This window comes from Bos mutus, chromosome 15, assembly GCF_027580195.1.
Source record: "Bos mutus isolate GX-2022 chromosome 15, NWIPB_WYAK_1.1, whole genome shotgun sequence".
Classification (NCBI taxonomy): Eukaryota; Metazoa; Chordata; class Mammalia; order Artiodactyla; family Bovidae; genus Bos; species Bos mutus.
Genome location: NC_091631.1, coordinates 79,450,138 through 79,477,431, shown reverse-complemented (window position 1 = coordinate 79,477,431; position 27,294 = coordinate 79,450,138). Strand labels below are relative to the sequence as shown.

The window sequence follows — 27,294 nt, the reverse complement described above, 5'->3', positions numbered from 1 at the left end:
ATATGATTGTCAAGTGCTCACTGTAATATGGTTATTTGATGTGTGTTAAATTACTGAATGAATGAAAATAATGTTATTTGTAGAATGAGGAGTGTAAACACAGACCAACCTAAATAAGAAATTTATGCACAGTGACTCATTTTAACTAGCTAAGAAATTAAGATAGGTTTCAAAACTGCTTTTGTTGTCATCTGACTCCTACTGGCTGAAGATCCAAAACTGAAACAGTAAGAGAAAGTGCAAGTACAGAAGTCAGAATTTTCATTCCTACCTGACCGAAGGAAAGATTCTCTCAGAGATTTAAGTAGCCCAAGTGATGTGTTTGCTAAGAATGATTTATACCCACCTTATAATTTGGAGCTTTTATCCCTAAAGCATTTTTCAGCACACTCTGAAAAAAATAATTGCAATGTTATTGCAAGAGAAATCTCCTGAGAAATAGTAATTTATATGAATTTATACTCATTAGAGTCTTGGGATTTTCACAATGCTGTTTCATCAGTTTGAGTTATTTTGAACTGATGGCTTTGGATTGTCAAGAGATTTTTGCATTGTGGATCACCATTTTTTTTTCAATTGGGTCAATAGAACAATTAATAAAGGTATAAAATGATTATATAATTCATACACTATGATGTTTCTGTGTTACCATTTCAGTCTGAATGGTGTTTTTGTAAGTGCTTTCCCCCTAAATTACTATTCAGTGAATGCTTGTCAAAAAGACTTTAATACCCAGAATAAAGTGATTAAATTATAAGGCACAGGGAGAAAAATCACTTGGACAACATATCATAATGAGTTGTCATAAAGTCAGTGCAAAATGTGAGGTCCAGGTGTTGGAAAGTAATATTTTATAGAAACCTTGTGAGCATGTAATTTAGCAATGCTATTTATTTGACCGCAAATGAAAATATACAGGATAAAGGTGAAGATAGCATGACTGCATTTTCTTCTCATTTACGAAGTATTCAATTATCTTACTCAAGAGATGCAAAAATAAAAATGGTATAAACCATGTGCTTAAGAAGTTCTTAGTCTAACTGGAAAATCTGGAGATAGGTGAATCTTTCTGTAGAACATATCATCTGAAGGATATATTGAAATCAAAGCTCTTACTATGGTTTATATTATATATATACCACACAATTGCACTCATCTCACAGGGTAGTAAAGTAATGCTCAAAATTCTCCAAGCCAGGCTTCAGAAATACATGAACACTGAACTTCCAGATGTTCAAGTGGGTTTTAGGACAGGCAGAGGAACCAGAGACCAAATTGCCAACATCCAATGGATCATCAAAAAAGCAAGAGAGTTCCAGAAAAAACATCTATTTCTGCTTTATTGACTATGCCAAAGCCTTTGACTGTGTGAATCACAATAAACTGTGGAAAATTCTGAGAGAGGTGGGAATACCATACCACCTGACCTGCCTCCTTAGAAATCTGTATGCAGGTCAGGAAGCAACAGTTAGAACTGGATATGGAACAACAGACTGGTTCCAAATAGGAAAAGGAGTATGTCAAGGCTGTAGATGGTCACCTTGCTTATTTAACTTATATGCAGAGTACATTATGAGAAATGCTGGGCTGGAAGAAGCACAAGCTGGAATCAAGATTGCTGGGAAAAATATCAATAACCTCAGATACACAGATGACACCACTCTTATGGCAGAAAGTGAAAAGGGACTAAAAAGCCTCTTGAGGAAAGTGAAAGAGGAGAGTGAAAAAGTTGGCTTAAAGCTCAACATTCAGAAAACGAAGATCATGGCATCTGGTCCCATCACTTCATGGGAAATAGATGGGGAAATAGTGGAAACAGTGTCAGACTTTATTTTTTTCGGCTCCAAAATCACTGCAGATGGTGACTGCAGCCATGAAAATAAAAGACGCTTACTCCTTGGAAGGAAAGTTATGACCAACCTAGATAACATATTCGGAGAAGGCAATGGCACCCCACTCCAGTAGTCTTGCCTGGAAAATCCCATGGATGGAAGAGCCTGGTAGCCTGCAGTCCATTGGGTCGCTTAGAGTCGGACACGACTGAGTGACTTCACTTTCACTTCTCACTTTCATGCATTGGAGAAGGAAACGGCAACCCACTCCAGTATTCTTGCCTGAAGAATCCCAGGGACGGGGGAGCCTGTTGGGCTGCCGTCTATGGGGTCGCACAGAGTCGGACATGACTGAAGCGACTTAGCAGTAGCAGATAACATATTAAAAAGCAGAGACATTACTTTGCCAACAAAGGTCCGTCTAGTCAAGGCTATGGTTTTTCTAGTGGCCATGTATGGATGTGAGAGTTGGACTGTGAAGAAGGCTGAGCGCTGAAGAATTGATACTTTTGAACTGTGGTGTTGGAGAGGACTCTTGAGAGTCCCTTGGACTGCAAGGAGATCCAACCAGTCCATTCTGAAAGAGATCAGCCCTGGGATTTCTTTGGAAGGAATGATGCTAAAGCTGAAACTCCAGTACTTTGGCCACCTCATGCAAAAAGTTGACTCATTGGAAAAAACTCTGATGCTGGGAGGGATTGGGGGCAGGAGGAGAAGAGGAGGACAGAGGATGAGATGGCTGGATGGCATCACCAACTCAATGGACATGGGTTTGGGTGAACTCTGGGAGTTGGTGATGGGCAGGGAGGCCAGGTGTGCTGTGGTTCATGGGGTCGCAAAGAGTCAGACATGACTGAGTGACTGAACTGAACTGAATATATACATATATATATATGTGTGTGTTTATATATATATATAAACACATATACAATGGAATATTATTCAGTCAAAATAAAAGAGGGTAACTGCTATTTGCTACAACATAAATGAGCCTTGAAGGTATTACATTAAGGGTGACAAGTCAGACAAACAGAAAGAAAAGTATTAAATACAGCATGATCTTTTTGTGGAATCTCCAACATCAGACTCAGAGAAGTATAGAATCGAACTATGATTATCAGGATCTGGAGGTTAGGGAAATGGGAAGAAGTTGGCCAAAGGAACAAACTTCCAGTTATAAGACAAATTCTGGGAATCTAATATACAGCATAGTGACAACACTTAACTATATGATGTATATGTGAAAGTGCTAAGAGAGTAGATGTTAAAGGTTTTCACCATCAAATAATAACAACAAAAAATTGTACTTGTATCAGATGATAGATGTGACAACTAATATTATTATGAGAATCATTTTGTAATACATGCATATATCAAAGCATCTCATCTTAAGCTTATACAATCTTTTATGTCAAATATATATCAATAAAGCTGGATAAACATAGTTGTAATAAATTTCAAAGTTAAAATCATAAGATATATCATCTCTGACAACAGAAATAAATAACATGTGATAAAGAAATATCTCTTTAAATCCCAAATATATGTTAATTAAGCACTGTTTTCTAAATAGTATAGAAGTTAACAAAGGCACAGAAAAATAAGAACATATTTCAAACTCAGGGATAAAATATATCAAAGTGAATGACTTTCAGCTCAAGCAATACATATGTGAAATATACAAAGATTTTATATAAGAAAAGAAACAAGACTCAAATAAATATTTCAAATTATCATTAAAAAAAATCTAGAAAAGAAAATAAAAGGTAACCCCAAGTAATCTAAATTTTTCAGATCCAATGATACAAAAAGTGTTTTTTCTTTCCTTAGACCTAAGTATGTGGATTCACATTTGCAGATCTGAGGGAGACAGTAGGTTTCCTACAGATCAGAGGCCTCAAACCAGATCCACAAGCAGCTGTCTGGGAAAAGAAGGACGATTATATTCTTCTTTTTTCTCATTCTAGACTGATCATCAAACAAGTGCATTCATAAGAACCAGAAAAATATTATCATGACCCATAGTTCACAGTTTTACTTTGTAAGTTAGGGGAAGAGTACAGAAGGTTGGTCTTCTTAAAGATTCTTCAGTTCAGTTCAGTTCAGTCGCTCAGTCATATCTGACTCTTTGCGACCCCATGAATCGCAGCATGCCAGGCCTCCCTGTCCATCACAAACTCCCAGAGTATGCTCAGACTCATGTCCATCGAGTCAGTGATGCCATCCAGCCATCTCATCCTCTGTCGTCCCCTTCTCCTCCTGCATCCAATCCCTCCCAGAATCAGAGTCTTTTCCAATGAGTCAACTCTTCACATGAGGTGGCCAGAGTACTGGAGTTTCAGCTTTAGCATCATTCCTTCCAAAGAAATCCCAGGGCTGATCTCCTTCAGAACGGACTGGTTGGATCTCCTTGCAGTCCAAGGGACTCTCAAGAGTCTTCTCCAACACCACAGTTCAAAAGTATCAATTCTTCAGCGCTCAGCTTTCTTCACAGTCCAACTCTTACTTCCATACGTGACCACAGGAAAAACCATAGCCTTGACTAGACAGACCTTTGTTGGCAAAGTAATGTCTCTGCTTTTTAATATGCTATCTAGGTTGGTCATAACTTTTCTTCCAAGGAGTAAGCATCTTTTAATTTCATGGCTGCAGTCACCATCTGCAGTGATTTTGGAGCCCAAAAAAATAAATTCTGACACTTTCTACTGTTTCACCATCTATTTCCCGTGAAGTGATGGGACCAGATGCCATGATCTTCGTTTTCTGAATGTTGAGCTTTAAGCCAACTTTTTCACTCTCCTCTTTCACCTTCATCAAGAGGCTTTTTAGTTCCTCTTCACTTTCTGCCATAAGGGTGGTGTCATCTGTGTATCTGAGGTCATTGATATTTCTCCCAGCAATCTTGATTCCAGCTTGTGCTTCTTCCAGCCCAGCGTTTCTCATGATGTACTCTGCATATAAGTTAAATAAGCAGGGTGGCAATATACATCCTTGATGTGCTCCTTTTCCTATTTGGAACCAGTCTGTTGTTCCATATCCAGTTCTAACTGTTGCTTCCTGAGCTGTGTATAAATTTCTCAAGAGGCAGGTCTTAGCCCCTCAAAATAGATGGTAATAAAAAGAGAATAAATTCAAAGAACTGAGCTCAGAGCATGTGTATCTTGTTTACTGTTTTAAGCAGTAAGAGGATACCAGTGTTCCAGGGAATACCTAGTCAAAATTTTCACTTAGAGAGGGCCTCTTCAAAATGTAATGATTTAAACGAACCTAAAATTTGGTTCTAAAAGCGGTTTTGAGATAGTGGATCTGAGGTGCAGAAATCTGAGCTTCATTTCTAACAATATCCAAGGAAATGTTACTACTGCCAACCCAGGAAAACGTATTAAAGGGCAGCAGCAGTTTAGACTAAGTACAGCTTATTTGTTCTCAGTCCCAAGAACAATCGAAACACAGACACAAAGAATATGAAAACTGGTCTTATAAATGTAAAGATATTTGAGCCAAAGATTAAGAGTTATAGTTTATTGGAAATCAAGGCATTGCCATCTTAGTGACCATATTTCTTCAAAGGACTCTCTTCAATGTTTGTTTTACATCTAAGTACTGGACTTACAAAAGTGTAGAAAACAGCTATTATCTTGGATTCTTCCACCGTCTTCTCTGTTACTGGTCTTACATACATGCAGAAGAGTGTCCCATAACATAGGGTAACAGCATCATGTGGGAACCACAGGTGGAGAATGCCTTGTGCCTTCCTTTTGCTGATTCAATCCTGAGGATTGCAGTGAGAATTAAGGCATAAGAAATCAGGATGATGATGAGGGGGCTGGAGAGGTTGAAGCCTGTTGATATCAATATGGCATGCTCTTTGATATAAGTATCAGAGCAAGAAAAAGTGGTGGGTCAGCACAGTAGAAATGGTTGATGGTATTGGATCTACAGAAGGTCAAGTGGAAGGTCAGGATGGCCTGGAAGAGTCCATATGAGAAGCCATAGACATAAGGGAATGTGGCCAAGCTTATGCAGATATACCTGGATATCTTCACACTGTAGTGCAGAGGGTTGCATATGGCCACATAGTGGGCATAGGCCATTGCTGCCAGCATGTAAAACTCAGTGAGGAGAAGTGCTATGAGAAGGCAACACTGCAAAGCAGCCAGCAAAGCTGATGGTCTTCTTCTGTGATACCAGATTAATCAGCATCAGTGGGGCTGCAGTAGAGGTATAGCACAAGTCTACAAAGGATAAATGAGTGAGGAAGAAGGACATGGGTGTGTAAAGGTGAGAGTCCAGTCTGACTAACACCATTGTGCCCAGGTTGCCTAGGAGGGTGACAAGGTAAATGACCAGAAACAGCACAAAGAGGAGAGGCTGGTGCTCTGGGCGATCCGTGAGCCCAAGGAGAATGACTTCTCTTAGTTTACTGTCATTGGTGAGGGGAATTTTCTGCACTTGAAACAAGCGCAGTCAAAGGAAATATGAAGGTACACATTTTATTACAATTAAAATGATTTTTATATACCTCGAGATGTTATTCAAAATGAATACTGTCATACACTGCTGCTTTACTTCTATTAAGGCATTGTTTCAGCTTCTTTACAAATGAACAGTTATTTTATTTCCATCTCTTACCTATTCTTGTATCTATGGCTGTGTCTTTAGATAAGTATGCTTCTAACCATAGCTATGTTCACAGTCACAAGTGAGCTGCATATTTCCTATCTCCTGCACTATTTTTTCTTCTGCAACTCTACTTATCTTATAAAGCCAACCTCAAGGCTAGTCCCATGTGAAGCATTTCTCACTCTTCTCTCATTATACCTGAGATTGAATTAATCCCCTTCTGTTTTATACTTCTCAGATACCCTATATACTCTAATTTATTCCTTAGCACATTACATCATCAGAAGAGATCCACTTTCTACTCATGTATTAGTTCTCCAGGGGTAGAGCAAATTCTATTTCATTACTGTACTGTGATTTCTAACCACATGTTTACATACTAAATATGTAGTTTTGTAAAATTTACATTTTAAAAAGAAAAGGAAAAATAATGTGAGCATGAAATACCATACTCCTTGCAATCTGTCACCTCTGAAACCCCACAAAACTTTTCACAATGTCATACCTCCATAGGATAATTAAGAGCTTTGAACTTGTATCAGAACAATTGCTTGAGAAGCTTATTAATAAAGCTAATCTACAGAAAGTCTGTAGCAGAAAGTCTCATGTGGGATATTGGAACCTCACCTCTAACAACTACTTTGGTGATTCTAACATAGATGTTCCCAGAATCACAGTTTAAAAAGCCACAGTCACAGTGCTTCCATAAACATGATGGTGGTGGTTTAGTCACCAAGTTGTGTACGAATCTTGCAACCTCATGGGCTGGAGCCTATGTGGCTCCTCTGTCCATGGGATTTCCCAGGCAAGAATACTGGAGTGGTTGCCATTCCCTCCTCCAGGGGATCTTCCCAAACCAGGGATTGAACCTGGGTCTCCTGCATTGCTGACCAGGCAGGTTCTTGTCCATAGACATATGACAAATAAATGAACAAAGAATTGTCAGATCAAATGAATTCTCACACAGTGTTTTGAGAATGGTCTACAGCAATGATAGAATGGTTCATAAAGAAAAATAATAAGTTTCACATAGTTCATATTTAAGTTGCTAAACAAAACTCCACCTGTATAGACATATTATTATTAATACAACATCTATGGATTTATTAGCTTGTTCTCACTTCTAAACTAGTGCTGAGTCTCCTATTCCTTACACTCCAAATGTTTTTATACCTTTCTCTTTCTCTCATATATCATATTTTTAAAACTTGCTCAAATCTTTGTCTTATTTCAAAGTGAGTCAGAAAAGCTTACTTTAGTTATATTTTAGAAATACAGTAAATATTTCTTTTTCAACCTATAGCTCCCTACCTTAGTATTTGAAGTACTTAATAGATATTTGTTGAATGCACTAATAATAGTTCTTAATAATAGATAATGATTCTTACCCATGAGGTACTTCATTCCGTTTGTAAATGGGAATAGTATCAGTTCTGCTTTCTTCTCAAGTCATTATGGACATCAAACTCCTCCAAAATATATTTATTAATACACAACACATCATGTGTTTAGGCACCACTAATGCCAAAATGAACCAAGTTCAAAACCCCTGCCATTGTGGCATCCACCTTCTAGTGAACACAGAAACATAATAATGAAATAAGCCAATCGTTTTTCGGATGACACTGATATAGAGGGAAAGACAGAAAATGGAGTCAGAGGGAAGGGTATTCAAAATTTAAACAGGAACATTAGCAATAGCACTGAGACATATACATTACCATATGAAAACAGATGACCAGTGTAAGTTCGATCCATGAAGAAGGGCACCCAAAGCCGGTGCTCTGGGACAACCCAGAGGGATAGGTTGGGGAGGGAGGTAGAGGAGGTTCAGGATTTGGGGGACACGTGTGTGGCTGATTCATGTTGATGTATTGCCAAAACTATCACAATATTGGAAAGTGATTATCCTCCAATTTAAATAAATAATTTTTAACATAAAAAATTTGCTTTCAAGAAAAAAAAATGAATTCATATAAAGGTGATGTAATAAATCATACAAATGTGATGTGTTTAGCAACAAACTGATACAGAAAGAGAAAAAACCATAAAGCTATTAAAAGAAGGGTATTCTACAGTAGGAAAGTTAAGGACCAGAAGCAAAACAAGTTCTGAAACTTGCAGCATATGTGCATGTATAAAATTCACACAGAGGATATCAGAAAATTATAGCTGAGATGTCCCCTGAAGCACAAATGTTTCACTTTATTGAGAGATTGATTCATCTGTACCTATGAGATTCTTAACAAGTTACTGGCACTAGTGGTAAAGCACCCATCTACCAATGCAGGAGATGTAAGAGAGGCAGGCTCAATCTCTGGGTTGAGAAGATCCCCTAGAGGAGGGCATGGCAACCCACTGCAGTATGCTAGCCTGGAGACTTCCAGAAGAACCTAGTGGGCTACAGTCCATAGTGTTGCATAGAGTCAGACACAACTGAAGTGACTTAGATATCAAAGATATCTTAGACAAACCAAGATATCACAACGTTCACTGGAAAAAAGGACTTGCATTGGTGGTTATTTGCAGCTTCTCTGCAAGAAATGTCTAGCCAATAAATAATAAATAATGTCTAGATATCAGCTGAAAGCAGGATATCTATTTGTATGCCAGGAGCAAGGCGGCTTAAGAGATCTTTCTTATTGTTCAGCACCCAAGAAACCCCAAAGAGAATAGGTAGTAGTTGCTAGAAGAGAAAATAATAGAAAAAGATCAGGATGTAGGAATTTCACATTTATGAAGACACAGTAGGAAACTCGACTTGAGAAGTTCATTTGCAGAAGGACTCATTGATGACATGTTACATATAATGATTGTCTGTGGGATCTGAAATGATGTTGACTCACAATCCCAGTGGATCCAGACATATCACAACTGAAAAGGAGCAGAAGAACTAAGTGATGAGATGCAAAAATGTCTACAGACAATAAAGAAGTCATATCACAGCTGACCTGGCAGCCCGAGCCAGACCAGAGTGACAGATGAACATCTTCTGAAAGAGGTGTTTGTGGTTTTACTAGTTCACAACCAAGGAGAACTTCTGTCTGATGGAAGAAGAACCAAGAATGGGGTAGTTCAAGGACAGTAGAAAGCTACAAATTTTTAATCCTGGAACTAGGGCATGGTACAATATAGACTGAGTCCAGTACTAAACAAAATGTACAGCATCACTTTTCAAAAATTATTAAGACAGAGCAGAAGATTGAACCTGATTTGAAGGGCTTCTGAAAATAGAGCCCTGTCAACTGCACAAGCTGCATGTCCATGAAGCCAGACATTCCTGCAACAGAGACCAGCAGAGCTGACAATTCAGGTACATGGAGGGAGAAGGAGAGCATCCTCATGTCTGCAAAAAGTAGACGGAAAGGAAAAGAAGACAGAGAAAGAAGCTGAAAGCTAGGGTTCAGTTCTTGGGTGATTATCCTAGAGGGTCACCCAGCTCAATGGGCTAGTGTTCTAGATGAATTTTGTGGGCCAGTCAATTACAAGTGCCAGAGAAGAGATTTTGTTTCAGGAGGAAAAAAAAAAATAAAAGAAAACAAGCAGAGGTAAAAGTAAGAGAAACATTTAGCAGAATTCTTGGCAAGATGGCCCTTAAGCTTCTTCTTCTTCTTTTTTTTTTTTTTTTTTCCAAATTTCATAGAAAACTATGAAAACCTTTTGGAACTATAGATTCTCAACCAAGATCAATGTGTAATCACAAAATCTTAAAAACAGCAACAAAAAATCTACAGAACCATATATTAAGGGGTAAGATTTCACCAGGCTGCAAAGTATAAGAGTTCTTGTATTAGGCTCTTCTGTGTTCCACAACTGAAAATGTACTCGTATTTGTGAGTGGTCTGCTGACTGTTTGCCTTCCTGGTTCTTTTGCATCTGTGCCAGGGCTATAAAATATTCCCAGGGAGCTCAATAGAAATTTCAATAGATTTGTCATCTAGGAAATCAATTGAGGTTCAAATTCTGCTACTGAGAACATAAAGTTTTGCATGTGCATATTTTGAGCAAACATGGTAAAAATATGTGGTACTCAGTCTGAGTTTTTACTACAGTCTCTCCTTGACTAAGAAATAGAAAGAAAATAGATACACAAATACTTACTTGTTGTTTGGATATGCATCTATTTTCTGAACCTCTAATGAAGGAAGTTCACTGATGCTTCACTAAGCTGAGAAGCACAGCTGAATTTCTAGCAGAACATGGGGGTTAGGAACCAGCTTTTAAAGCAAATCTCTAGAGGACGTAGGAACATCAGAAATGAGTGTGTCTTTGGGATGCAGCCCTTTGGGAATTTACCAGAATGTGCTTGGTATTATAAAGCTAATCATATGCCTCAGTCATAATTTTAATATTTTCTAATTTACTATATGCCCTAAGAGTATGGTGGATGGCACACACACACAAAAAGCATGTTTGCATTTTGAAGAAGGTCTGATTTTTTTTTTCTTTTATACTTGAAACAGCCTCTTTTCCTAAAATCCAGAGTTCTTAACAATGTTCTTTCTGATGGACATTGAAGTCTTGGGCAGAATTAGGCATAAGCAGGACTGTGAAACAGACAAAATGATTGGAAATCAGTTTTTGAGCAATTCTTGTGTGTGGAGTACTTTCCTGTAGGCAATTTAATTGATCCTTCAATTAAATCCTTCAAAATAACACTAAGAGGCAGAGACTCTCTCCTATCCTTTCAGCTGAAGAACCAGACCCTCCACTAAAGGAACAGTAAACCCTGTGCCACATAGTTAGGAAGTGGCAGAGTGTGACTTGAATTCCTGCCTTCACATTCCCAATTGATTACTTTTTCAATTGTAGTTAGTTTCCATTTAAAGTCAATGTGATGCTTTTGAACTGTGGTACTGGAAAAGATTCTTAAGAGTCCCTTGGACTGAAAGGAGATCCAACGAGTCCATTCTAAAGGAAATCAGTCCTGAATATTCATTGAAAGGACTGATGCTGAAGCGCCAATACTTTGATCACCTGATGCAAAGAATTGGAAAACACCCTTATGCAGGGAAAGATTGAAGGCAGGAGAGGGGGACACCAGAGGATGAAATGGTTGAATGGCATTATAGACTCAGTAGAGATGGGTTTTAGCAAGCTTTGGGAGTTGGTGATGCACAGGGAAGCCTGCATGCTGCAGTCCATGGGGTCACAAAAAGTCGGGCACGACTGAGTGACTGAACTGAACTGAACTCAGCTTGTCATCTTTCCTTCATCACTTTTTCAACTTTCCCTTAGTTTCCTCCAGTCAGTGCTTGTATCGTTCTCATCTTATTAAAGTTGATCCTGACAATAGAAAAAGCTTACTTATGTGGAAGTGTTCTCGAACAATGCTTTTTTTTTTTTTTTTTTTTTTTCCACAGAACTTGGTATGACCTTCATCCTCCACACCATCTTACTACTCAGGCCCATCCTTGGCTGATACACTCTATTTCCACTACCTACTAATATTTCTATTGCTATCACTAGACTGCAAACCCTTATGAGCACAGACTATGAACTCAGCAGCTAGCACTGCTGCTGCTAAGTCACTACAGTCGTGTCCGACTCTGTGCGACCCCATAGACAGAAGCCCACCAGGCTCCCCTGTCCCTGGGATTCTCCAGGCAAGAACACTGGAATAGGTTGCCATTTCCTTCTCTGATGCAGGAAAGAGAAAAGTGAAAGGGAAGTCACTCAGTCGTGTCCGACCCTAGCAACCCCATGGACTGCAGCCTACTAGGCTCTTCCGTGCATGGGACTTTCCAGCCAAGAGTACTGGAGTAGGGTGCCATTGCCTTCTCTGGCAGCTAGCACAGTCTCTGGAAATAACAGATGAACAAACATGTTGAATAATTTGAGAGTGCAATATGTATCTAATTCAGTGATTATACTGCAAATCCTGGTTATCCCCTCTCAGATAACTTTGCATTTCATTGAACACATATCCTTACCCCTTAAAACCAAAACTCTAACGAGGTGATACGCCATTGATCTCAGGTGGCCTCGGCCTGCAGCAGCTTGAAGTGAGGCTTTGGTTCCCCAGCCAGAGATTGAGGCCAAGTTCCAATGGTGAGAGCACCAAATCCTAGCCACTTTACCAGTGGTCAGTGACAAGGCCCTGGTTCTTTGGTTTTGCAGAAAAAAATTCCCACAGATATTTAAAGTAATGAAACAAAATATTTATTAGGAAGAAAAAGAGTACAGTACACGTGAATAGACACATGTGCAGACTCAGGAAAGTCGCGCCCTCACAGTGGTCTGAATCACTTTTATGGGCCATTTCTTCTGGGTTTTCTTTGGTCAGTCATTTTGATCTTAGTTTCCCTTGACTAATCATTTTGATTTGATATGCCAATAATCATAATAAAATATACCATTTTGGGTATATCTCAGGATCCTTCCACGTGTCTGTGTGCCCCTCTCTTAGTCTCGATGGATTCTAGTGAAAAGGCCTATGAGTAGTTGCATCATTTACTGTGAAATAATGCCACCTCTCTTTTGATGTTCTGAGCATTTATGCACATAGATAGTCAGGAGGTCTCCTTAACTTGGAGAATGAGGAATATGTGGTCTTTTATCTCTAATATGGGAAGGGCCCATCTCCTCTATCATCCTTGTTTTATGGAGTTCCTGTCCACAGGGGAGAAACTGTTAAGTCTGTGGCCTCTCAGTAGTATGAGTGACTCCCTTACTAAAAAAAAAAAAACACAGGAAAGAAAATAAAATGGGAGTAATTATTGACAGGTAATAGGCACTGATACTTAATATGTGCCAGAATTAGGCTTAGCACTACAAAGCATTAGATCAATTAATCCTCACAAACTCCATTTTTTAGTGGGGAAAGTGAGGCAAGTAGAGGGTAATTAACTTCCTGGTATAGGTTACTAATAAATTGTGAGGCTTGTATTCAAACAGTATAGTCAATAGCATTTGATATCACTTTATTTAGGAAAGAAACATGACAAGCTTAAAAACACTATGCACTCTATGAGTATAGTGAGGACATTCATTCAACCATCAATGTATTCATTCATCCTTATAGTTAACAAGTATTCAGGGAAAACCTTCTTCATGCCACCATATGGTCAATGAAGAAAATGTAAGAAAAAGCCAAAAGATTGTGTCCTTAGAGTGCTTCTGCTTCACTACAGGAGGGATGAGGCATGGAGTTCATATAATCAGATTTTAAATTATTAAGAATTAGTGAAAATCATGTTGGAAAGTGGAAGGGGAGAAAGTAAAGCTTGCATTACTTAAATGACTAAAATCTAATGACATAGTGATAGTTTATTAACTCAATAGATTTTTACTGAGAATGATCTGTGTTCTAGATTCGGGGATAAATGTTAACTTTAGTGAGCAGAAAGGAAATTGGAGGGATTCCAAATGTGAAAATAGTACCACACCCTGTTGCTGGCCCTGAGATGTAGGGTCCCCTGAGCAAGGACCAGTAAGAAGCCTTATGGAGCTAACAGCAGACTTTGGCTGACAGCCGTCAAGGAAACAGGACCTCAATCCCACAAACATAAGGCAGGAAATTCTGCCCACAACCAGAAAAACCAGCTGAACCAATCCAACTTCTGACCTGCAGAATTGTGAAATAATAAATTTGTATTGTTTTAACTTGCTAAAGCGGAAAAGGCAATGGCACCCCACTCCAGTACTCTTGCCTGGAAAATCCCATGGATGGAGGAGCCTGGTAGGCTACAGTCAATGGGGTCGCTAAGAGTCAGACACGACTGAGCGACTTTGCTTTCACTTTTCACTTTCATGCATTGGAGAAGGAAATGGCAACCCACTCCAGTGTTCTTGCCTGGAGAATCCCAGGAATGGGGGAGCCTGATGGGCTGCTGTCTATGGGGTCGCACAGAGTCGGACACAATTGAAGTGACTTAGCAGCAGCAGCAGCAAGTTGCTAAAAAAAAAAAATTAATGAGCACAACCAGACGTGGACCTGGCTCTCATGAAGCTGACAATCCTGAGGACAATATAACCATGAATGAATCACATACACAATGTTAAAATTACAGTTGAAAACAGTTCTGTAAATTAAAGTTATATGATATTGTGAGAACATATCCTAAGAGGATATGACTGAAAGATCAGTCAAGAAAGCACTGAAAATGCAAAAGGATAAAATATAACTAAATCCCCAAAAAGACAAACACTGAAATTAAAAATTAGGAAATTAGAAAAAGACTGAGAAATATCAAGTAATCTGGTAATGCAACATTTGTATAAAAAAACTAATAGAAGACAGTTAATAATTAAAAAAAAATTAAAGCACAAAACTGTTAGAAAGTATTCCAAAGTATCAATATTTACAACAAAATAAGAAAGTCAATGATTAGAGGAACTCATGGTATCAAGGGAAAAAAAAGATATCATGTTTAGTGAAACGTCAAACACAGAAAGACTGTACAATATCACTTCTATTTGGAAATATAAAAATTAAAACAACTTAGTGAGTATAACAACAACAAAAACAACCATCAGACTCACAGACATAGAAAACAAATTAGTGGTTGCCTGTGGGAAGAAGAAAGGGGAGGGGCAAGATACGAGTAGGGATGGACACACTAGAGACTACTATATATAAAATAAGTGAGATACAAGGATATATTGTACAGCTCAAGGAATATAGCCAATATATATCATAATAACTATAAGTGGATCAAAATCATTATGTTGTACATCTGAAACAATATGGTAAGTCAACTATGAAAAAAAGTGAAAGTGTTAGTCCCTCAGCCATCTCCAAGTCTTGGCGACCCCATGGACTCTAGCCCATCAGTCTCCTCCATCCATGCAATTTTCCAGGCAAGAATATTGGGGTGGGTAGCTGTTCTCTTCTCCAGGGGATCTTCTGGATCTAGGTATTGAACCCAGGTCTCCTGCATTGCAGGCAGAAACTTTACTATCTGAGCCACCAGGGAAGACTTCAACTTAAAAAAGGATAAAAATAGTCATAATAAGCATCAATTAGCTAAAAACAAACAAAAAATCCTGCTGAAGAGCTATGAATATCAGACAAATTAAACTTTTAGACTTTATACATCATAGAAGGGATAGAAACTATCTATGATAAAAGGAAAAATACCTGTTCATTACTTGATGTGATTAATAATATAGCCTCAGTGTTTAAAGAAAAAAAAATTACAAAAAGAAATAGACAAATACACAAACATTTCTCTTGGTTTTATAGATGAAACAATAAAACGTTAGTAGGGATACTGAAGATCAGAAGAAAGAAGCAAGCATAAATCAAGTATGTGAGTGTGCATTCTAAGTCGCTTCAGTAGTATTCAAACGTTTGTGACCATATGGACTGTATCCCTCCAGGCTCCTCTGTCCCTACAGACTCTCCAGGCAAGAAAACTGGAGTAGGTGGCCATGCCCTCCAATTGATCTATTTGCACATTGCTCTACTCAACTCCTATTACTTCTGAAAGCTTATTGGCACCAGAAAATTGAGATATGCTTCAAGAGGAAATGCCAAAATGGCAGGTAGGGCTTCAGAACGTGGAATGGGATCCAATATCTGAATTTTTAAAATATCTGAATAAAAATTGATATGTAAAAAAATAAAAAATAGATATGTAAACATTAATTATTACATATATTTGGGACAGTGATCTATTAGTTTCTATTTTTGGCTCTATATTGGAAATAATTCATAACAAAATAAATAAACAAAAAAGTGAAAACACAAAACCAGTTTTAAGATGAGATTGTTGTTTTTGTTTGTTGCTAAGTCATGTCTGACTTTTTGTGACCCCAGGAACTGTTGCAATCCAGGCTTCCCTCTCCTTCACTATCTCCCTGAGTTTGCTCACACTCCTGTCCATTGAATCACTGATGTCATCTAACCATCTCATCCTCTGTCACATTCCCATTTCCTCTTGCCCTCAATCTTTCCCAGCATCAGGGTCTTTTCCAATAAGGCAGCTCTTCACATCAAGTGATCAAAGCATTGGAGCTTCAGCTTCAGCATCAGTCCTTCCAATGAATACTCAGGCCTGATTTCCTTTAGGATTGGCTAGTTTCATCTCCTTGTTGTCCAAGGGATGCTTAACAGTCATCTACAATTTGAAGCATCACCACAATTTGAAGCATCAAATTCTTTGCTGCTCAGCTTTCTTTATGGCCCAAATCTCATATCCGTACCTGACTATTGGAAAAATCATAGCTCTGACCAGATGGACCTTTGTTGGCATAGTGATGTCTTTGACTTTTAATATTAAAGTAATATATTTAAATATATTGTATTAAACACTGTCTAGGTTTGTCACAGCTTTCTTTCCAAGGAGCAAGTGTCTTTTAATATCATGGTTTCAGTCACCATCTGCAGTGATTTGGGGAGGCCAAGAAAATAAATCTGTCACTGTTTCCACTTTTTTCCCCATCTACTCATCATGAAATAATGGGACCAGTATTTTTGCCTGGCAAATCCCATGGAGAGAGGAGCCTGGCAGGCTATAGTCCATTGGGTCTCAAGAGTTGGACATGACTTAGTAACTAAAGAGACAGAGAGAGAGCAAGAGAGATACCATGATCTTAGTTTTTTGGATGTTGAGTTTTAAGCCACTGTTTTTACCCTTCTCTTTCAACCCTCTTCAATAATTCTTTAATTCTTCTTTGTTTTGTGCCATTAGAATGGTGTCATCTGAATATCTGAGGATGTTGATATTCTCCCAGGTGCCTTGATTCCAGCTTGTGCTTCATCCAGTCCAGCATTTCACGGAAGGATCTCTGAATACAAGTTAAATAAGCAGGGTGACCATATACAGCTTTGATATACTCCTTTCCCATATTTAAACCTGTCCATTTTTTTCATGTATGGTTCTAACTGTTGCTTCTTGTTGCTTCACACAGGTTTCTCAGGAGGCATGTAAAGTGGTTTGTATTCCCATCTCTATAAGAATTTTAAGAAATATTTTAAATATTTTTTTATTTTATTTTTAAACTTTACATAATTGTATTAGTTTTGCCAAATATGAAAATGAATCCGCCACAGGTATACATGTGTTCCCCATCCCGAACCCTCCTCCCTCCTCCCTCCCCATACCATCCCTCTGGGCCGTCCTAGTGCACCAGCCCCAAGCATCCAGCATCGTGCATTGAACCTGGACTGGCAACTCGTTTCCTACATGATATTTTACATGTTTCATTGCCATTCTCCCAAATCTTCCCACCCTCTCCCTCTCCCACAGAGTCCATAAGACTGTTCTATACATCAGTGTCTCTTTTGCTGTCTCGTACACCAGGTTATTGTTACCCTCTTTCTAAATTCCATATATATGTGTTAGTATACTGTATTTATGTTTTTCCTTCTGGCTTACTTCACTCTGTATAATAGGTTCCAGTTTCATCCACCTCATTAGAACTGATTCAAATGTATTCTTTTTAATGGCTGAGTAATACTCCATTGTGTATATATACCACAGCTTTCTTATCCATTCATCTGCTGATGGACATCTAGGTTGCTTCCATGTCTTGGCTATTATAAACAGTGCTGTGATGAACATTGGGGTACACGTGTCTTTTTCCCTTCTGGTTTCCTCAGTGTGTATGCCCAGCAGTGGGACTGCTGGATCATAAGGCAGTTCTACTTCCCGTTTTTTAAGGAATCTCCACACTGTTCTCCATAGTGGCTCTACTAGTTTGCATTCCCACCAACAGTGTAAGAGGGTTCCCTTTTCTCCACACCCTCTCCAGCATTTATTATTTGTAGACTTTTGGATCACAGCCATTCTGACTGGTGTGAAATGGTACCTCATAGTGGTTTTGATTTGCATTTCTCTGATAATGAGTGATGTTGGAAGTAAAACCCTCACTATTTGCAGATGACATGATCCTCTACATAGAAAACCCTAAAGATTCCACCAGAAAATTACTAGAAATAATCAATGACTATAGTAAAGTTGCAGGATATAAAATCAACACACAGAAATCCCTTGCATTCCTATACACTAATAATGAGAAAACAGAAAGAGAAATTAAGGAAACAATTCCAATCACCATTGCAACGGAAAGAATAAAATACTTAGGAATATATCTACCTAAAGAAACTAAAGACCTATATATAGAAAACTATAAAACACTGGTGAAAGAAATCAAAGAGGACACTAATAGATGGAGAAATATACCATGTTCATGGATTGGAAGAATCAATATAGTGAAAATGAGTATACTACCCAAAGCAATTTATAGATTCAACGCAATCCCTATCAAGCTACCAACAGTATTCTTCACAGAGCTAGAACAAATAATTTCACAATTTGTATGGAAAGACAAAAAACCTCGAATAGCCAAAGCGATCTTGAGAAAAAAGAATGGAACTGGAGGAATCAACCTACCTGACTTCAGGTTCTACTACAAAGCCACAGTTATCAAGACAGTATGGTACTGGCACAAAGACAGAAATATTGATCAATGGAATAAAATAGAAAGCCCAGAGATAAATCCACGCACATATGGACACCTTATCTTTGACAAAGGAGGCAAGAATATACAATGGATTAAAGACAATCTCTTTAACAAGTGGTGCTGGGAAATCTGGTCAACCACTTGTAAAAGAATGAAACTGGACCACTTTCTAACACTGCCGGGGACCAGCCCCAGCTGATCCAGGGTATTCGAAGGAGAGACGGCCTAGGCGACTATTTATATGCTAATTAGAGATATAGAGAACAATAGAATGAGGATAGCTCAGTAGGAAAATTCAGTGGAGAAAAGAGGCTGAGTAGCTTGGTTTACGCGGGAGACCAATAAAACTTCAAGACAAGAAGTTTGCACCACTTACGTAGGCCGCAGGCGCCCTCTCGAATAGCGGAAGGTGTCTCACCCTAGACACCTTCTCGAGTGGGTCTTAGAAGCCCAGGCATAATTAGTAAGCGTGTTGGGTTCCGCGCTCCAGATGGAGACTCAGCTGGAAGTTAAAGGGAAGAATGACATGGGGAGACCAAGCGCTGGTGAACAAGGCCCGTAGCTTTATTTTTAACAGGGGCTTTTATACCCTAAGTTACACATAGAGGATAATAGGGGATGCAAAGTCAGCAGTCTTTGATTCTTATCAAAAACCAAGGTTTCTTTCCTGCAAATGTATCGTATACAAATGGTTTAGGTGATTTACATCATCTTCTGGCCAGAAGGCCTACTAACATTTTATGACTCTTGACAAGGACTTATCAACAAAGACTTATTTTCTCTAAGAGTAATTATTTTAAGGTTTGGCACCATCTTCCAAAGATAAAATTGCATTCCTATAGGGCGGATGTGTAATGGGTTTACAACAAAGAAAGAATTTATTACCTTAAGGGTCTAAAGTTACTAACACCAAGGCCACTACTTATTTTTTACTATATACCAACTATTAATTGATACATATTCAAGGATACAATTCAGGGGATGTGAAAACTTGGCAACAAGCATTGACTCATCAATGAAATCCTTTACTAGTTTATTCTGACAGTTTTTAACTCTCTGAGAGGCTCTAAGCTATTTGAATATCTTAAGCTTCCCGTGCCTCTGGAGGCTGGGAGACTGTAAACAATCGTATGCATAGCTGCAGGAGTCCGGGTAAACTTGTCAGGCGAGTTAGAGAGCCATCTGAGGGGTTTGGATTTAAACACTCCTAATTGCCCAGGAACTTTATTAATTGGAGCTGTAAGTTAACTCTTTGACAGAGAGAGAGAGATGGTGGTAGGGGACAGCCCCCAGTAAAGTCAGAGGTGAGAGCACAAAGCAATAAAGTAGGCAGACTCTGGTTTTTTGGGGGGAAAATGCTCGAGAATATCCGGGGGGACTCTTGAGGCTCGATCCCACCTTTGCGTATGCCGAGCCTCCTTCCTCATGACCTTTGTCATGAGCAGAATGCCTCACCGGCTCCTCGCATCTCCCCCTTTTTTATTTCTTAAAACAGCCAGATGTAGCTCAGTCGCGAGCCTCTGAATGCTCTGCCGAAGAATCTTGACAATACAAGGAAGAACGATTATTAGAAGTAAAATTAAAGCAGCTAACGTAGCATAGCCGAGGAAGGTAGACAGAATATTTTTTCCTGAAATGTAGTTAGAGAAAGTATGGAAGAAATCATTTGCTGTTCCAGCGGCAGTAAAATCTAATCGGGAGTGTTCCAGGGTTGCTATTTGATTGTGAAGTTTTCCTAAGTCTAAGCTAATGTCAGAGCTGTTCCAGATACCTGAAATATGGTTTTTAATCTTTTCCCATTCAAAATCTGTCTCATTTACTTTCAGGGGTGTTACACATATCCACCGGTAGTCAGCATGACAGGACAATGCCATTTTCACCTTTAAAGCCTGCAATTCAGTCCCAATATGTATTACTGCTTCCTCTAGGGCGTCTACCCTCATCTCTAATTTTCTGTCTATAGCTTCCTGTGTTGCCAATGCTAAAGAAACATTTTTGGACATAGAATCAACATATTGAGCAGTATGTACTTGTTGAGTCAATGATATTGCTGCCACAGTAACAGAAGTAATTGCACTTATCAAAGCTGCTATTCCCAAGATAAGTAAGCCCACAAACCGTCGTGTTCGCATTAAATCCTGCAGTTGTTGTAATACAGCCAAACCGTAATTATCATACCAATAAGAATGCACAGACACAGGTATCATGAGATAGGGTGGGCGTTTCAACACAACAAAAGAACAAACATTATATTGGGGGGTCAAACAAGATGAAAGCATACATTGTTCACAAGTTACGATATTAGGTCCACCTGAATAATTCATGTGTACATTTAATCTTTTGGAGTCATTAGTAAAGAGAAAAACATAAGGCGAGGGTACACAAGCTAAAACAGAATAAGTAGAATTGCTATTTGGACGGAATAAGGAAATGGGAGCAGTGGCAGCAAGGGCCCTCCAAATTTCTGGCTGCCAAGAGGTTCTGTTCTTAGTTGTATAAGACAATATAGGCGAAACAAATCGATTATTATGCCATCTAGTAATGCTTAAAGGCCAAGAAACCAAATCTTTCTTCCAATTATAAAATCTGCCGGGAAAGTCATCAAGGGGCAATGGGCTCCTATCTAGGTCTGAGTTACTCCAATCTTGAATCATGTAATTTCCTCCTCCCGGTATTCTGTAATCAGCTCTTAAACGATAAGTACAAGATTTCCAAATCGGATACCCTGTACGATCATCTATAGTGTTCCATATGGCATCTGAAGGCTCGGTATTATAACAACTTGGATATCCAGGAGGGGGTCTATGGATTATAAATTCGTGGGGATCAAGGGCCCCGGGCATACGAGCCTGTAAAATCCAAAGCGCTAGACGCCCTCTATGTTCAATACCTGAGGCTGGAGAATGAGTCAGAACTGCCTTTTAGTGGCTCCAACACATCCTTCTTTAGGGGGATAATAAAGCTTTCTATATCACTGGGGAAGTTGAAAAAAAAACAGGAAGGTCATCTGCTAATCCCTGAAGGTAAAATTGAAATTAATAGGATATTCGTCTGTGGTATAGGAAGTATATGACCCTCCCAGTAACTGAGGCTGGTTTGTGTGGACCCGTAGGGGGTCACTGTTCCAGGTAACTACTTGAAAGGTTGGAGGGTCTGGGAAGTAAGCCCAATACTTTTCAGGAGTGGGGGAGGAGGCGCTTACCTGGCATGATAATAAGGCAAGCATAGCAATAAACATCTTCTCAGGGGAGGTTGGAGAGCCCTGCAAAGAGGTTATTCCCCGTGCCTGATGGCAGAGTGTTTTTATTTGTCCCCAAGTAGGTATGGAGGCATTCCGGGTCGCCTGAGTCAGGCGGCCTGACCTCCTTTTGTGAGGCAAAGGATCGGGGGGAGCGATATCCTGTATGTGAAGTTGAGACATCTGTTTGGTGGGCGGATCCGTCCCCTGCTCATCCGGGATCCCTGATGTCAGTTGCTCCGATGTCAGTGGTGTTTCCCGTGCTGGCGGGGGGAGCGAAGGCAGAGGAGGCCCTTTTCTCTTTCGGGGTCGCGGCGGCCGTGGAACTCGGTATCCGAGAGGCTGAGACATGGCGAATCAATCTATCCGGAACCCAAATTGGAGAATCTGCGTCCTGTGGAAAAATACAAGCATATCCTCGACCGCTGGTTAACAATGGGTCAGGACCTTTCCACTGTCCGGAAAGGAGGTCCTTCCATTTAACTAATGGTTTTGCATTCAATTGCTCCGGGCACCAATGGCGAAGCATTGCAGTCATTCCAGCTGAATCAGTATTTAAAATATTTATTACAAAAAGAGCATGTTGCAAGAGGTGATGGGGAGAACTATATTTAAACTCCCTTCTTTTTAGTTTTTGAATTTGGGTTTTTAACGTTTGATGTGCTCTTTCCACAATGGCTTGTCCTTGTGGATTATAAGGGATGCCTGTATTATGTTTAATTTGAAACTTTAGACAAAATTCCTGAAAAGACTTAGATGTGTAAGCAGGAGCATTATCAGTTTTCAAGGCTTTTGGCAGACCCATATATGAAAAACAAGTAAAAAGATGTTGTATTACGTCTTTAACTGCTTCCCCTGTGCGAGCAGTTGCAACAATAACATGAGAAAAGGTGTCTACTGTTACATGAACAAAAGACAATTTTGCAAATGAAGAGATGTGAGTTACATCCATCTGCCAGAGTGCATTAGGTTTAAGACCGCGAGGGTTAACTCCCATAGGTAAACTATTTATAGTAGTGGGACAATGAGAACAGGAACGAACAATCTCCCGAGCAGAGTCTCGAGGAATCTGAAATTGATATCTTAGCGTAGTAGCATTTTGATGGTGGAGTGAATGAGAAGCTCGGGCTTCTTCAAAAGCAGAAGCCACTGTGACCTTAGTTAGTGAATCTGCCAGGTCATTTAAGGCATTTAAAGGTCCAGGCAATCCAGAATGAGCCCGAATGTGGCCAATAAAATATGCTCGGCTTCGTTTCCAAATTTGCTGCTGCAGTTTAGTTAACAAGTGAAATATTGCAGTTTTATTCTCAGGCAGGATCGCAGTCTCAATGTGTGGAAACAGCCTGACCACATACTGAGAATCAGAGTAAAGGTTAAATTCCTCCTCTGCAAACATAACAAAGGCCTCTATAACAGCTGTGAGTTCAGCTCTCTGGGCCGAAGTCTCCTGCCTATGTAAAACTTTACGCTGATCTTTTGTAACTATAGAAGCTCTGCCGTTAGCAGACCCACAGTAAAAACCATTTGAGCATCTGAGATGGGAGAGTATTTACACCTAACAGGGAAAATAACCGGGTGTTTAGACATAAAATTTAGCAAAACATGTGAAGGTAAATGATGCAGAATTTGGCCAAAATAATTTCCGATAGCAATCTGCCAATCCTCATCAAACATTAGAAGAGCATCAAGTTGTTCTTTATTATATGGAATTACAATTTCTGCTGGTTCTTTACCAAACAATTCAATGCTACGTTTTCTCCCTTTCAATATCAGTGTAGCTATCAGTCCTGGATAAGAGGCCACTACTTTTTTAGCCTGGGCGGGGAGATGGACCCATTCTAGAGGGCCATTTTGCCATAAAACTCCCATAGGTGCTGTTGGAGTAGCTAGGCAGAGGAATTGCCAATTTGTTTGTAAATTAACTCTTTTAACATAGCTATCAGATAAAGCTGCTTCCACTTTTTCTAAGGCCTCCTGAGCCTCAGCAGTTAATTGTCTCTTAGAAGTTGGATCAGGATCCCCACGTAAAATGTTAAAAAGAGGTTTTAATTCAGCAGTAGTTAATTTTAAATAAGGCCTGATCCAATTAATGTCGCCTAAAAGTTTTTGATAATCATTTAAAGTAACAAGGTGATCTTTTCTCAATTTTAATGGGGCATGAGTCACAGTTTCTGAATTGATAACCCGTCCTAAGTAAGTTATGGGCGGATTGACTTGAATTTTCTCTGGGGCAATTTTTAAGCCTCTGTCTGTTAAAGCCTGAGTCAAATCCTGGAGAACAGTTTGTAAATGAGCTCTATCAGGGTGAGCTATTAAAATATCATCCATATAGTGAATCATATACAGTTGTTCATATTTAGCCCTAATATCTTCTATAGCTGCATTAACAAATTTTTGACATAAAGTAGGGCTATTTTTCATTCCCTGGGGCAACACTTTCCATTGAAACCTTAAATAGGGCTGTTTAAAATTTTCTGCTGGTAAACTAAAGGCAAATCGCTTTTTATCCTCAGCATTTAAGGGGATGGTGAAAAAACAGTCTTGTAAATCAATTAATAATATTATATCCTTCTGGGATGGCTACTGGGGAAGGAAGCCCAGGTTGTAAGGCTCCCATATCTTCCATAGTGGCATTAATAGCTCTTAAATCTTGTAAAAGTCGCCACTTGCCAGATTTTTTCTTAATAACAAAAATAGGAGTATTCCAGGGGCTATTGGAGGGCTCAATGTGTCCCAATTCTAGTTGTTCAGAAATTAACGCTTTGGCTGCCAGTAGTTTTTCTTTAGTCAGAGGCCATTGTTCTACCCACACAGGGTCCTGAGATTTCCACGTAATGGGGTCGGCAGCAAAAACAATGGCCTCCATCAAAAATTTGGATACCCTAACCCAGCACGGAACTTTAGAGGAGCAGGGCAAATTGGCTCAGTTATTCCTGTCTGCTGTTTACCTAACCCTTTTGAAGGGTCATAGCCCATTTGTAGCATTTGCAAAGTTACTTTATCATCAGGGCTAAAAAGTAACATGCCCATTTGAGACAGCACATCTCTCCCCCACAGCGAGAAGGGCAGCGAAGGAATCATATACGGTTGGAATGTTCCACGGGTATCCTCAAATTGCCAGTCTAAAATTTTTGCACTTTGAGCTACTGTAGGAGCTCTCCCGATGCCCACTAAGTTATTTGCAGTAGTATGTGTGGGCCAGGAATTGGGCCAGTCTTTCCCAGAAATACAGGAAACATCTGCTCCTGTGTCTAATAGCCCTTCAATAGACTTGCCACTGACAAGAATAGATTTCATAGGACGCTTTTTAGTAATTTCTGTTACCCAAAAAAAACATGTCACTAGACCCAAATCCTTTGTCCTGTCTTTCATTTTGGGTGGCTGTTTGCCCAATTGCATTATGATAAGGCAAAAGTAAAAGTTGGGCTATTCTCTGTCCCTGATGTATTTGGAAAGTTTTAGTCGGGGGTGAAATCATTATCTGAATTTCTCCTGTATAATCTGAGTCAATTACTCCAGGAATAATTGTAAGACCTTGTATAGCTAAGGAACTTCTGCCTAGTATAATTCCTACCAGGCCTGTCGGTAATGGACCTTTAACTCCTGTAGGGATTTTTATAGTGGGGCTATCTGGTGTTAATATTGTTGAGGTGGTGGAACTGAGGTCCAGTCCTGCGCTGCCTGGGGTTGCTCTGATGAGCTCTGCGACGGGACGAAGGGAATGAATGGGTTCAGTGAGGCTGCCCCAATCATTGTCGGGGCCTGGGGCTGGCCCCTCAACCCGTTTCCCGACTGCTGGTCGGGGCCTAAAAAGGCTCCATTTCTATGAAATCTTGACCTACAGTCCCTTGCCCAGTGATATCCTCTCTGGCAGCGAGGGCAAAGAGACCTAGGATTAATAGGCAGTGGGGCAGGGTTTTGCGGAGCAGCCACAGCCGGTTGGGCCGGATTAGGCAGATAAGAACCGGGTGGTCTTTGAGGGCACCCATGAAAAGTGTGTCCCGTCTGGCCACAAGAAAAACAAGTTCTAGGGAATGCATTCCTGCCTTGGTTATTGGGATCACCTTGTGATGGCTTGTTTTTGTTAGTAAAAAAGGATTGGACTGCCTGCTGATAAGAGTTTCCTTTTATCGCTGCAGCTATCGCAACACCCTGTAGCACTGATGGTCCTACATCTGCACACTGTTTCATATAATCAATTAGAGTTCCAGTTCTTCTAACAGGGCGCAATATAGCCTGGCAGGTAGAATTAGCATTTTCAAAGGCCAAGTGTTTTGTTAACAGTTTAGCTGCCTCAGAATCAGAAATTATTCTCTGGACAGCTTCTGAGAGTCGTGAGACAAAGTCTTCAAATGGCTCTTCCGACTTTTGTTTAATATCAGATAGAGCGGCACCTGATGCTTTACCATCAGGCAATGAGCGCCAGGCAGTAAAGGCACAATCAGCCACCTGTTGTATAGTAGTCCTATCTAATTTCATCTGTTCATCATACGAGGGGTAGTTGGTCTGTCCAAGTAGTATAGGTTCAGTGATATGTGTAAAGTCTCCATTTTGGTTAGAAAAAGCATATATACGAGCGAGATCATCATATTCAGATTTCCAAAGTATAAAATGTCCTCCGGACAGGCAGGCCCTAGCAATTGATTTCCATTCTCGAGGTGTTAAGCATTGACCTGCTAAATTTTCTACTAGCTGCATCGTATACGGGGCTTTAGGCCCATATGAGATACATGCATTTTTAAGTTCTTTTACCAATTGAAAAGAAACAGGCTCCCAGTCGATAGCCTTTTGTTCACTTTCATCATTGTCAAAAATTAAAGGGAAACAAGCCTGAAGTTGGGGATCGAATTTCTCGCCAGGGGCAGAAGAGGCCCGTCTCCGTGGGATCGATTTTGGAATTTTCCCACTTCGATAGGGAGGTGGCGGCAATAATGCGGGTTTAATAGGACCTGTACGGCGTGGTATGGGAGGTGGTATGGGAGGAGGTATGGGAGGTGGTATGGGAGGTGGTGGCAATGGCATAGAGTCCACATTCTCTGCTCTGTACTCAGGAGCTCTTTGAACTGTTTGGTATCCAAAGCTTATTACATATGGATTAAGTGGGACGGTCTCTTGGGAATCCCTAGGGGCATATGGCCTGATGGGAGACATTTCTCTTAAGTTGTTTGGAGCTGATGGCTTGACAGGGGA

The 27,294-nt window shown here is 39.8% G+C and overlaps 2 protein-coding genes and 1 pseudogene across 2 annotated transcripts; all 3 read right to left on the bottom strand.

The window, feature by feature from the left end:
* Positions 1 to 5,379: 5,379 nt before the first annotated feature.
* On the bottom strand, positions 5,380 to 7,859 carry LOC102269201 (olfactory receptor 5M11-like; annotated as a pseudogene).
* Positions 7,860 to 20,317: 12,458 nt separating this feature from the next.
* On the bottom strand, positions 20,318 to 22,608 carry LOC138990969 (endogenous retrovirus group K member 6 Env polyprotein-like). The gene is given in 5 exon segments (XM_070383226.1): positions 20,318 to 21,789; positions 21,792 to 21,821; positions 21,824 to 21,857; positions 21,860 to 21,885; positions 21,888 to 22,608. Coding segments are annotated over 5 exon segments (2,130 nt in total). The 5' UTR covers positions 22,456 to 22,608.
* A 2,361-nt stretch (positions 22,609 to 24,969) lies between these two features.
* On the bottom strand, positions 24,970 to 25,503 carry LOC138990927 (endogenous retrovirus group K member 7 Pro protein-like). Its single transcript, XM_070383123.1, has one exon. It carries the CDS (start codon positions 25,501 to 25,503, stop codon positions 24,970 to 24,972), a length of 534 nt encoding a protein of 177 aa, XP_070239224.1.
* Positions 25,504 to 27,294: the final 1,791 nt, after the last annotated feature.